At 43.0% G+C, this 13,466-nt stretch overlaps 2 protein-coding genes across 3 annotated transcripts in view; both read right to left on the reverse strand.

Moving 5' to 3' along the window:
* The window catches only part of LOC110503830 (periostin), a 34,355-nt gene extending 33,292 nt beyond the window's left edge, over nt 1-1,063 (reverse strand). For both annotated transcript variants that reach the window (XM_021582380.2, XM_021582381.2), the window contains exons 1-2: nt 1,007-1,063; nt 464-639 (exon numbers count right to left, since the gene is read on the reverse strand). In XM_021582380.2, coding sequence (XP_021438055.1) covers nt 464-639; nt 1,007-1,048 — 218 coding nt within the window. In that variant the 5' untranslated portion in view covers nt 1,049-1,063. The remainder of the gene's footprint in view (nt 1-463; nt 640-1,006) is intronic.
* A 4,835-nt stretch (nt 1,064-5,898) lies between these two features.
* The window catches only part of LOC110503831 (short transient receptor potential channel 4-like), a 35,301-nt gene continuing 27,733 nt past the window's right edge, over nt 5,899-13,466 (reverse strand). The window contains exons 8-15 of the mRNA XM_021582383.2: nt 11,018-11,157; nt 10,532-10,675; nt 10,040-10,212; nt 9,116-9,311; nt 8,709-8,903; nt 7,858-7,899; nt 6,656-6,745; nt 5,899-6,465 (exon numbers count right to left, since the gene is read on the reverse strand). Coding sequence (XP_021438058.2) covers nt 5,899-6,465; nt 6,656-6,745; nt 7,858-7,899; nt 8,709-8,903; nt 9,116-9,311; nt 10,040-10,212; nt 10,532-10,675; nt 11,018-11,157 — 1,547 coding nt within the window. The remainder of the gene's footprint in view (nt 6,466-6,655; nt 6,746-7,857; nt 7,900-8,708; nt 8,904-9,115; nt 9,312-10,039; nt 10,213-10,531; nt 10,676-11,017; nt 11,158-13,466) is intronic.

Genomic DNA, 13,466 nt, shown 5'->3' on the forward strand with positions numbered 1-13,466 from the left:
CAGAATGAAAGTCTCAGATATAATTTGTTTCCGTAAATTATGATAAAAGCAGAAAAAGAGTTGTGTTTCAACTCAGCAAAAGTTTGGACTTAAAACAACTTTTGCATGACACATTTGTAGAGACTGTGTAGCATCAGCATAAATCAGTAAATACAGATCAAGTCCATCAGATAATAATAACAGTAATAATACCAATAATAATAATACAAATAATAATACCAATAATAATAACAGTAATAATACCAATAATAATAATACCAATAATAATAACAGTAATAATACCAATAATAATAACAGTAATAATACCAATAATAATAATACCAATAATAATAACAGTAATAATACCAATAATAATAATACAAATAATAATACCAATAATTACAATAACAATTCCACTACTACTACTAATGATAATAATAATAATAATAATAATAACAATACTAATTTAAAATAATTAACTTACCCCTCTTTTCTTGCCCTGACTTTACTGTGGTAGACTATCTTATCATAAGAAGAGGAGTCCGCCATGTCAAAGTTAGACAGGACAAACACAGAAAAGAGAGCTGCAAACAGGATCTTCATGATGATATCCCAGGAAGCTCCTCCAGGTACACAGAAACACTGAGAAATGGGATCTGGCTGGGGAGAGGGAACTTATATAGTAGGATAGACTCACTAGGCTGGCTGGTTGAGGAAATAAGAGGGAGGACTGGAACACACCAAAGCCAGACTCACGCCTGGACCACCCAGCACCCCTCCAAGACCATGTTACGCACTCTACACTAATACTGTGTAGTGCGACACGCTACTATACGGGGAAATAGTTGTAAGATTAATGGAAGGTATTGTCATCATTGAGATTTTTGATTTAGTAATAATTTTGATACTGATATAATTTGCTCCCACTTCAGATTTTATACTTCAGATTCTGTTGAGATTCCGTTTCAATTTAAGGAAAAACCACACAAAAAATCACAATGGTATTTATTTATGCCATGGAAAATACCTGTAGAAACCACACTGGCAATGTAGAAGACAGATCATACATCCACCGTTCCTTTCTGAAAACAAGTAGCTAGACAGAGAGTTATCTTGTTCTAGACAGACAAGGTCCAGACAGACATGGTACCATATTGCACTATTAGTCACCTCTGTGAACAGGCAGGCACCACTGGAGGCTGTACGTCATTTTATTCAGAACAAAGCTGGCCTCCAGATTTAGAAAGCCACAAACACACTCCAGATGGACCTACAGAAGCTGAGTCCTGCAATGCCAGTCACTAATCTGTGTATCAACTCCTAATTATTAAACCACATAAACAAAACTCACACACAAGAGGTAGGAGAAGTAATCTGTCAAAAGTAACAGTTTGTGTTTAGCCCCACCTAGTGGACTGAGGGTAGTGTGACATAGAGGAATCTATGACTATTGGAGAGGAGAGGAGAGGAGAGGAGAGGAGAGGAGAGGAGAGGAGAGGAGAGGAGAGGAGAGGAGAGGAGAGGAGAGGAGAGGGTTCAGAGTGTGGCTGTAAATACCAGAGCCAGATGAACTCTTTAATACACTAAAGATGTTAGGGAAGGAAGCCTCGCTCAGCCTCTCTGTCCACACGTCAGAGGAACAAACAATGCCACAAATACACGCCTATGTTTCATATGTCCATAGAGCCTTTAAAAAATAGAATTCATAATTTAACTAACTCAATTGTTATGGGAGGCAAATTGGAGAAAATCCCAGTGATGTGTTATGGGCATAAAAAAAACAAGAAAAACACAACACCATTCTAAAATGTTTTTGAGGAAGAAAACCCTCTAGACAATCATACCAGTGTGTGTGGGTGATAAGGGTCAGTTATCATCTAACTTCTAACAGAAGGGAATAAGATAATATATTTCTATGATCTGTTGATTGTTCGCATGTGTTTGAAATGTCATTTTTCAAGTGTGTGAGCTGTGCAACTTTAACATACCTTTGGAAATGGAGCAATCAAATCAAATTGCTTCTCTGAGCTATTTGAAGAGATGTGTCTGCACCACACAAACCAACTAACAAGTCAATCACTGTTTTGCTGCTCCACATGCGCTATGTGAGGTCGGCAGGATCATAGAGATAACCCTACCGTCAGGGAGGGCAGTGTGCTTCTCTCTCTGGTTAGAGGAACAGAACACTCCTACTGTTCACTAGATTCTGCACAAACACCAGAAACTACACAGTACACAGTACACACACCAGAAACTACACAGCACATGTCCCCTGAACCCTAACCCTTACAGCTTATGACACATGCTGGAGAATGCAGGAAGTTCTTTTCAGCCCATAGTCCAAAGCCAAGGTTTCCCAACTCCAATTGCTGTCATTGTCAAGCCAAGCATAACAATGAGTGAAAAATAATTTGCATGAGAGCACCACAGACTGGCAGTCAGGCTCAGGCTCCCACCACATCTATTGTGATTTGTTACAGTTTCTAATCCTATTAAACAATCTACAATCAATTCACTCTGCAATCCATAATTAAGTATTTCCATTAGCCAGAGGAACCAGGAAATCTCCCGGAGCAGCATGTCCCTGTTAGATGAGAGAGTAATGACAGTGTTTTAACACCCAGGCTGGTTAACTCATTTAACACATGCAGTGTGACTTTTCCCTGTAAAGGCCAGCAGACTGCTGGAACACTGAGTGACTGGGGAGAGGAGCAGCAGACACATGGGCTATGTCTGACTCTGAAATTATACCCTATAAAGTGCACTAGTTCTGCTCAGCCGTCTGTCTGTGCCCTTAAATCCTTTATGTCTGTCTCACAAACTATTCCTATCTGTCCTACCATAAAAACGATTACAGAAATATGTGTAAGAGGATCGGGATTTATTTATTTTTTTTACAAAAAAATGTTTCGTTTACGACTTTCAACAGGTTTCTCAGCCAAGCGAATGTTCCTCTGTGTGACCTTAACCAGTCTGAAGTAGCAGTGAAGTACCTTCATATTAGAAAAGGATTCTTCCAATTCATGTTACCATGGAGACAGAGATCTAATGAGTAGATGAGACACCCCAGCAGATCTGTAGGTGTGAAGCTGAGAATATCCATGGAAGTGCAAAAAGATGAATGAGGAACGTGTGATATATGGTGATATATATGTGAGAAAACGCTCACTGTCTGTCTAAAGGATGGTGATACTGACTTCAAATCATCTATGTTAAAAACATATTTATGTTTATTGATTCATGTTGTATAGCCCTCTGGAGCCTGAATGAATGCCAGATATAAAACACAACATTAGCACTCCCTCAGAAAGTATACATATCTAATCAATTTGCATAATCAGAATAGCAGAATACAATGCAATACTTCACATGTGAATGCAGTAGTATGTCTTTAAGGTTAACAATGGGATGCTGAGTCCCAGTATCTTACCTTGAAGGGCAAATCTAGGATTCGAAAAACAACTGTCACACCCTGATCTGTTTCACCTTGTCTTGTGTCTCCCACCAGGTGTCTCCCATACATCCCCTGTGAATTTATACCTGTGCTTTCTGTTTTGACTGTTGCCAGTTTGCCTTGTCTCGTTCCTCTTTCTTGTTTTTGTTCCAGTCTCCCCGGTTACGACCTGTTTTGCCTGTCTTTACCCTGAGCCTGCCTACCGTCTACGTCTGCCAACTATTACAGGATAACAAACCCCTGCCTGTCCTCGACCTGCCTTTTGCCACCCCCTCTATAGTCAATAAATCTCTGAGACTTGAACCATCTGCCTCACATCCTGACATGATAACAACAAAGTGGTAACTCCACCACTTGTTTTGGTAAACGGCTGAGGGATGGGCCTAAAGAAGAAAACACTCAAATAAACGGAGCTATAAAAAGCCCCCAAAATATGCACAAATGGCTGTACCACTCTTGGATTGCCCCTTTAAGGTTAACAATGGGATGCTGGGAGCTGAGTTAGTGTGCAGTGTTACTGTCAGTACTGAGTATAGCATCATATGGTAAGAACGTGGGGAATTCCTCACAAAAAGCTAATGAATGGTATTTCACAAGCTAAGCTATGTCAACATTCAGTTGTAGGGGAGAGTTGGGTAAGTTAAGACATTTTTTCCATTCTGTATCACTCCGTAAAGGGAAATATAGTATTATTTCTAACATGGAAATAATCCGAATTCATGTAAACATTACAGTTTTTAAAACATAGCTTGTCCAAAAAAAGTAGTCTCTTGGCACAACACACCGGGTATAGGGTGATATGAACTGTGGGACAGGGTAAGTTAAGCCGCCTTCAAATGTCTGTACTGAATTAAATATTACCACTACCTTTTTAAACAATGTCTATCTTTAACACAATTACAATCACTTTTTTGTCTTTAAATAATTTTAAACATATTTTAACACAGGCTTAACACCTAATAAACACTGTACTTTTTTAAACACTTTTAAAATAGGACAGTCCTTGTTGTTACCTCCTATCCCAGCGATAATGCCTTGGATTACGCATGGGAAGAAAACATTTAAATTTGCTCAACTTGCCATTGGCTCAACATACCCCGTGGTAATTGGCTCAACATACCCTGTGGTCATTGGCTCAACATACCCTGTGGTAATTGGCTCAACATACCCCGTGGTCATTGGCTGAACATACCCCGTGGTAATTGGCTCAACATACCCTGTGGTAATTGGCTCAAATTACCCCATGGTCATTGGCTCAACATACCCCATGGTCATTGGCTCAACATACCCCATGGTCATTGGCTCAACATACCCCGTGGTCATTGGCTCAACATACCCCATGGTCATTGGCTCAACATACCCTGTGGTAATTGGCTCAAATTATCCCAAGGCAAACATTTGGATTATTAGCCCACACAGCTACTAGGATACACTTAACCTCAAATGATGTATAGAACAATCTTACAATTATCTACTTTCGTTTAGATACAAGCATCATGAAACCTCCAACACAATAAATTAATTTGACTTGGTCAAAAGTAGTGCACTATATAGGAAATAGGGTTCAAACTAGTTTTGAATAATTCGCTAAGGTGTGACATTGTACAGATCTACCTGTAAGAGTCATTAGTGTTTTCCGTTATGCATTATGACAAGGGATCATTGTGAAATAGCAGGTGGCTGACTGGAGGAAGCAGCAGAGACAGGGCTTGTTAATAAAATACTGATAGTTCTATCACGTCTAGGGTTACAAAACTCAGGTAACTTTCCCCAAATTCCCAGGTTTTCCAGAAATCCTGGTCGGAGAATGACGTCTTATATGCTTGTTCCATATGACACCCTATGTCCCCTGGGTCCAGAACCCTATGTCCCCTGGGTCTAGAACCCTATGTCCACTGGTTCTAGAACCCTATGTCCCCTGGTTCCAGGGCCCTATGTCCCCTGGTTCCAGAGCCCTATGTCCCCTGGTTCCAGAGCCCTATGTCCCCTGGTTCCAGAACCCTATGTCCCCTGGGTCTAGAACCCTATGTCCCCTGGTTCCAGGGCCCTATGTCCCCTGGTTCCAGAGCCCTATGTCCCCTGGTTCCAGAGCCCTATGTCCCCTGGTTCCAGAGCCCTATGTCCCCTGGTTCCAGAGCCCTATGTCCCCTGGTTCCAGAGCCCTATGTCCCCTGGTAAAATGTAGTACACTATATAGAGAATAGAGTGCTATTTGGTACACAAACCAAGAAACAGACTTCTAGTCTCCAGGTCTCAGGCTTATACGTTCTAGACCAGAATATATTAGTCTGAGAGCTGAATTGGTTCTGAAGTCGCAAGACAAGTTACTACACAGGTCTCCATGAAGACGTATCATAATGACACATTCAAATCGCTTGTGGTCTTTTGAACAGTATTCACTCTATAGTCCTTCTACGTAGCAGTCTCATCCTCAACAGTCTGTTCTAACATGAACCCTTCTCTCTTCACTCTCCCCTCTCTTCGTTTTCTTCCTTCTCTGTACACGTCCTCTCCCTCGCTCCACCCTGCTCCTCCTTCTCTCCATCACAGTCCAGCTCCTCCAGGTCAGCCTCCCCCATCTCCTCAGACACAGAGTAGAGCCCAAAGTCACAGATGTCTTTCCTGGCCAGTCCGTCTTTGATGGAGGGAGTGGAGGAGGGAGAGGAGATGGAAGTGGAGGAGGTGGGGATGGAGGAGGTGTCAGTGGAGGTCCAAGAGGGTACCACAGAGGCGTTGACCAGTCGGTTCAAGCCCTGAGAGGTGGAAGGGGATGTGGACGAGGAGGTGGAGGAGGGGGCTGCCCTCTGCTGGAGCATGGATGTGGTGACGTGAAACATGTTGGTCTTAAGCGTGGCCGGGGGGAACTTGGGGGAGTACTTGAAGGAGTGGTCAGGGTAGACCAGACTGGAGGCCCCTGCCACTTCACTGGGTTTACTTCCTGCTATAGCCACGCCCCCACCCCCAGGCCCCACCTTCCCCTTCATCATCCCCAGGACCTCATACCTAAAGCTGGAGATGTCCTGCTTCAGCTCCTGGGGAAAGAAACATGCACACATACAACTTTTTATCTATTTATGACATTTACAGTGGACAGTGCAGGTCAATTATCATTCATTGCCGGAGACAGAAACAATGCTTATTTTTAGTTTGTAGTCCCTGTCTGGTGCTGAATTCAGATTGTTTTTAAAGAAATGTGGAATGTCAGAGGAAACCAAACCTTACCTTAAAGTTCTCCTCAGTCAGTCCTTCCTCTGTCTTGGCATCTCTGATCATGGCTGCTACATATCTCTTCACCAGGTTCCTCAAAACCTCCTGAAAACAACACAGTCCACAGGTTGATAGAATCATACCAAACACATCCACTCCTGGGTTACTAACTTCTGTAGATAAAATGGAAAACATAATCCTTAGAGTGGACAGGTACAGGAATGTGTCCCAAATGGCATCCTATTTGCTATATGCTGTAGTGCTCTACTTTTGACCGTGGCCATAGAGCTCTACTTTTGACTGGGCCATAGAGCTCTACTTTTGACCGTGGCCATAGAGCTCTACTTTTGACTGGGCCATAGAGCTCTACTTTTGACTGGGCCATAGAGCTCTACTTTTGACCGGGGCCATAGAGCCCTACTTTTGACTGGGTCATAGAGCTCTACTTTTGACCGGGGCCATAGAGCTCTACATTTGACCAGGGCCATAGAGCCCTACTTTTGACCGGGGCCATAGAGCTCTACTTTTGACTGGGTCAAAGAGCTCTACTTTTGATCGGGGCCATAGAGCTCTACTTTTGACCGGGGCCATAGAGCCCTACTTTTGACCGGGGCCATAGAGCCCTACTTTTGACTGGGTCATAGAGCTCTACTTTTGACTGGGTCATAGAGCTCTACTTTTGACCGGGCCATAGAGCCCTACTTTTTACCGGGGCCATAGAGCTCTATTTTTGACCGGGCCATAGAGCCCTACTTTTGACCGGGGCCATAGAGCTCTATTTTTGACCGGGCCATAGAGCCCTACTTTTGACCGGGGCCATAGAGCCCTACTTTTGACCGGGGTCATAGAGCTCTACTTTTGACTGGGTCATAGAGCTCTACTTTTGACCGGGGCCATTGAGCCCTACTTTTGACCGGGGCCATAGAGCTCTATTTTTGACCGGGCCATAGAGCCCTACTTTTGACCGGGGCCATAGAGCCCTACTTTTGACCTGGGCCATAGAGCCCTACTTTTAATCGAGCCATAGAGCTCTACTTTTTCACCAGGGCCATAGAGCTCTACTTTTCCACCGGGACTCTGGTCAAAAGTAGTGCATTATATAGAGAATAGGGTGCCATTTGGGAAAAATCAAGTTCAAAATATGTGCATCAGCAGAATAAAAAACATTGAAAACTGACACATAATGATTGAGAAATAATCCATTTAAATATAAATACCTGATACTGGTGGTTTATTCGTACATTTATAGCAGCCCGTCTCTACAAAAGAGGAACATTAACTTACTCCAAAAGCACACCAGGCAGCATGACTAATCAGTTCATGTGATTTCCTTCTTGGGGGAGAGTTGGCCAGCTAGCTCTGTCATCACCTGCCCGTTCTCTGTTAAAGGGATAGTTTGGGAGTTGGGCAATGAAGCCCTTTATCTTCTTCTCCAGTGTCAGATGAACTCGTGGATACCATTTTAATGTCTCTGGATCCAGTATAAAGGAAGGTAGAGGTTGATTTGTGAGCCAATGCTAACTAACATTACATGAAGACTTCCAGTCTTTGCACTATTCTTTTTCGCTAAACTAGCGCATATACGAGTTAGCATTGACTTGCGAAAGTACCAGTAACTCCCTTTATACTGGATGCAGAGACATAAAAATTGTTAATTGCCCAAATCCCGAACTATCCCATTAGTTCCCGAACGATCCCTCTATCCCTTTAACTTCTAACTGCTGATGCTATCAGAACAGTTATGTCTCATGACACACGTCTAACCATTCTGGGAAGAACAGGTCATTTCATTCATGATAATTTGTTGAGAACAACCTTCTGAGAATAGAGTAGAAGAGAAGAAGTAGAAGATTCAACTGTGAACTATTCAGTGGAGTTCCAGAATTGCCAGGTCTTCCAGAAATCTCAGTTGGAGGATTCCCAGAATCAGAGTGGAATAAACAAGAAATACAGGAAATCCAACCAGGATTTCTGGAAAACCTGGGAATTTGGGGGAAATTACTGACATTTTACAACTCTACTGTTCAGTACAATTATTGTTGATGTAGACTAGAGACCACATCCTCACCCCTATGGTTCCAAATGTTTCTGTTTTCTTGGGCCTGGTGATCTTGAAGATGTGTTTCCTGATCCAGCAGATGAAATACCAGATTGACTTGGGGCTCGGGATGATGTTGAATGGAGAAGGTAGAGTCCCTCCCTCTTCAAAGTAACTCATCCACAACTTGGTTCTTGCAAACTTCCACTCAATGTCTGCATGATCCTGAACAGAAACAACACATGCTAAGCATCTGAACAAGTGATATGAACAAAACTGTGTGATATAAAATGACCGCAGACAGGTTGTTGGGCTCACAAACAAGTGAATGAATTAATAATTTTGCTTTCCAGTGATAGCATAAGACTTACAGCGATGTGTTGGTAGCAGTTGTCTATCATGGCTAGGGTTAGTGTTAGGGTTAAGGTTTCACTCACAGCGATGTGTTGGTATGAGTTGTTCATCATGGCGATCAGCATGTTGAGTAGAACCACCAGAGAGATGACATTATAGGTTCCGAACATGGTGGCCCCTACAAACTCTGTGAACTGGTGGTCTGCCTCCACGTTGGTCACATACAAACTGATCAACCCAAAGACAGACCAGAACAAAGACTGGAGTGTCTCAAACAACCTAGAGGAGAGAGAGAGAGAGAGAGAGAGAGAGAGAGAGAGAGAGAGAGAGAGAGAGAGAGAGAGAGAGAGAGAGAGAGAGAGATGAAATAGAGAGAGACAGATGAAAGAGAGAGACAGATGAAAGAGAGAGCGACAGATGAAAGAGAGAGAGAGAGAGAGAGAGAGAGAGAGAGAGAGAGAGAGAGAGAGAGAAAGAGAGAGAGAGACAGAGAGAGAGAGAGAGAGAGAGAGATGAAAGAGAGAGAGAGAGAGAGAGAGAGATGAAAGAGAGAGAGACAGATGAAAGAGAGAGAAAGGGATGAAAGAGAGAGAGACAGATGAAAGAGAGAGACAGATGAAAGAGAGAGCGACAGATGAAAGAGAGAGAGAGAGAGAGAGAGAGAGAGAGAGAGAGAGAGAGAGAGAGAAAGGGATGCAAGAGAGAGGGGGTTATATTTCAAAATGTATAACGTATGCTGAATCTACATGAATAGTCAAGATATCATAAAAGGCTGCCATTCCAGTTTTGCCCTAATCCAGAATATTGGCAAAACATACATATCTATCTCAATAAAATAAAATGTAAGGTTGCAAAATTCCAGTAACTTTCCCCAAATTCCTGAAATTCCTGGTTTCCCTGCTAATTGCCTTCTGATTCCGGGCATTTTGGGAAAGATAACAGAATTTGTTTACCCTCCCAAAAGTTAAACATGTTACAGAGGAACACATTATCAGGTCTTTACTAACGTTGAGAAAGCGTTGTTCTGTGTTTCGCAGCGGATGCCCTTGCATCCCTTCAGTCCCTCGTCTGTCTCGTAGTAGAAGTAGAGCTGGTTGAGCCCGTTAGCGAAGGCCAGGAGCACCAGGCAGTAGATAAACAGGAACTTAAGGATGTCCAGCAGCATCCTGCCCAGAGAGATCTGGAATCATGATGATTATCGTCATATTCATCATCATAATCATCATCATAAACGAGAACCTTTCATGCAATAAATTGCAGCTCAGTGCTTTACAGATCAGGGGCCATACTGTATGTATCAATCTTCTCAGAGTAGGAATACTGATCTAGGATCAGGTCCCCCCCGACCATATAATATTATTCATTGTGAATTAAAAGGAAAAACTGATCCTAAATCAGCAGTCATACTCTAATACTGCTCCTAATACTGCTCCTGGACATAATGACAGAAACATAGTATTAAATGACAAATCATGTGAATCTAGTATGATAATCCTGACCTGTAGAGGTCCCAGGTGGGAGTTAGCTGTAAACAGAGAGATGAGGCGGAGGGAGCTGAAGATGTTAGCGATGGCAAACACAGCCTCTGCTACCAAGGTAGGATGCCACATCTGCCACTCGTTCCTGGCCCTGAAGCCACTGTACTGTGGGAGAGAGGGAGAGACAGAGAGGGGAGAGGTCAAACTCTACTGTGGGAGAAAGGGAGAGACAGAGAGGGGACAGATCAGAGTCTACTGTGGAAGAGAGGGAGAGACAGAGAGGGGAGAGGCAAACTCTACTGTGGGAGAAGGGGGTGAGACAGCGAGGCGGCATTACATAGTAAGTCCAATCAGCCTTCTCCACCGGACAACTTTTGACGAGCGTGAGGCGCTCCTACTCATTTAAATGAAGCCTGAGTGTAAGGTGGTCGTATTTTCAAGAATTCGTCGACAATTTATTCAAGCGTATTTCATATTATCTAGTACACAACAACCATCATACAGTACCTTGACATAGGCAACAATCTTCAGAGAAATGGTAGCCAGGTACAGAGAGTTCATAACAAAGTCCATGAGGTTCCACCAGTCATGGATGTAGTCCTGGAACCCTCCATCCCACATCTGTTTAATCTCTGTCCAGATGAAGCCTACAGGACGGAGAACAGACTATCCATTCTATCCATTGCAAAGTGCATTACTTTTGACCAGAGCCCTATGTAACTCACCCTATTCCCTACATAGTGCACTACTTTTGACGAGGGCCTCTCGAGGCCTGGTCTAAAGTAGTGATCTAAACAGGGAATATGGTGCTATTTGGGATGCAGTCCTAGAGTTAGGGTTAAGGTTGTCATGTCTGTCTGACGCTGGGCAGAACTAATCTATCATGTCTCTCTCACTTCTCTGATCTATGTCCACGTTCCCCAGGTGAAGAGGGGGTGTTAAAATCAAATCAGATCAAATGGTATTTGTCACATGCGCCGAATTCAACAGGTGTAGACTTAACCATGAAATGCTTGCTTACAAGCCCTTCCCAACAATGCAGAGATAAAGAATTACAATAAAAAGAAAATACAAAAGAATGGAGCTACTGTATATACAGAGTACCAGTACCAGATCAATGTGCAGGGGGATGAGATATTTCAGGTAGATATGTACATGAAGGCCAGCTAAAGTGACTCTGTATGCATGTGTGTGTGTACATGTAGGATCTTAATTTGATCACTTTTAGGTTGGTGAGAATTTTCCTACATAGCAGGAAATGCAAACTTGTAGTGTATTTGAGTTTTAAAGAGGCTTCTAAAGTTTGTAATTTCAGACTTGTTTTACACTACTGAAAAATGATAATTTCCGTTTCCTGTTGCTGCAGAATTATTTTCCTGCTGTGCTAAACTGGCTCAAATTAAGATCCTACATCTGTGTGTGTGTGTGTGTGTGTGTGTGTGTGTGTGTGTGTGTGTGTGTGTGTGTGTGTGTGTGTGCGTGTGCGCGTGTGCGTGCGTGCATGTGTATGTAGAGTATCTGAATGTGTATGGGTTTTGTGTGAGAGCGTTGTTCTAGTTTGTGTGTGAGCGTTGTTCTAGTTTGTGTGTGAGCGTTGTTCTAGTTTGTGTGTGAGCGTTGTTCTAGTTTGCGTGTGAGCGTTGTTCTAGTTTGTGTGAGAGCGTTGTTCTAGTTTGCGTGTGAGCGTTGTTCTAGTTTGTGTGTGAGCGTTGTTCTAGTTTGTGTGTGAGCGTTGTTCTAGTTTGTGTGTGAGCGTTGTTCTAGTTTGTGTGTGAGCGTTGTTCTAGTTTGCGTGTGAGCGTTGTTCTAGTTTGTGTGTGAGCGTTGTTCTAGTTTGTGTGTGAGCGTTGTTCTAGTTTGTGTGTGAGCGTTGTTCTAGTTTGTGTGTGAGCGTTGTTCTAGTTTGTGTGTGAGCGTTGTTCTAGTTTGTGTGTGAGCGTTGTTCTAGTTTGTGTGTGAGCGTTGTTCTAGTTTGCGTGTGAGCGTTGTTCTAGTTTGCGTGTGAGCGTTGTTCTAGTTTGTGTGAGAGCGTTGTTCTAGTTTGCGTGTGAGCGTTGTTCTAGTTTGTGTGTGAGCGTTGTTCTAGTTTGTGTGTGAGCGTTGTTCTAGTTTGTGTGAGAGCGTTGTTCTAGTTTCTGTGTGAGCGTTGTTCTAGTTTGTGTGAGAGCGTTGTTCTAGTTTGCGTGTGAGCGTTGTTCTAGTTTGTGTGTGAGCGTTGTTCTAGTTTGTGTGAGAGCGTTGTTCTAGTTTGCGTGTGAGCGTTGTTCTAGTTTGTGTGTGAGCGTTGTTCTAGTTTGTGTGAGAGCGTTGTTCTAGTTTGCGTGTGAGCGTTGTTCTAGTTTGCGTGTGAGCGTTGTTCTAGTTTGTGTGTGAGCGTTGTTCTAGTTTGTGTGTGAGCGTTGTTCTAGTTTGTGTGAGAGCGTTGTTCTAGTTTGCGTGTGAGCGTTGTTCTAGTTTGCGTGTGAGCGTTGTTCTAGTTTGTGTGTGAGCGTTGTTCTAGTTTGTGTGAGAGCGTTGTTCTAGTTTGCGTGTGAGCGTTGTTCTAGTTTGCGTGTGAGCGTTGTTCTAGTTTGTGTGAGAGCGTTGTTCTAGTTTGTGTGAGAGCGTTGTTCTAGTTTGTGTGTGAGCGTTGTTCTAGTTTGTGTGAGAGCGTTGTTCTAGTTTGTGTGTGAGCGTTGTTCTAGTTTGTGTGTGAGCGTTGTTCTAGTTTGTGTGTGAGCGTTGTTCTAGTTTGTGTGTGAGCGTTGTTCTAGTTTGTGTGTGAGCGTTGTTCTAGTTTGCGTGTGAGCGTTGTTCTAGTTTGCGTGTGAGCGTTGTTCTAGTTTGCGTGTGAGCGTTGTTCTAGTTTGTGTGTGAGCGTTGTTCTAGTTTGTGTGTGAGCGTTGTTCTAGTTTGTGTGAGAGCGTTGTTCTAGTTTGTGTGTGAGCGTTGTTCTAGTTTGTGTGTGAGCGTTGTT

This window comes from Oncorhynchus mykiss, chromosome 24 (genome assembly GCF_013265735.2).
Source record: "Oncorhynchus mykiss isolate Arlee chromosome 24, USDA_OmykA_1.1, whole genome shotgun sequence".
Classification (NCBI taxonomy): Eukaryota; Metazoa; Chordata; class Actinopteri; order Salmoniformes; family Salmonidae; genus Oncorhynchus; species Oncorhynchus mykiss.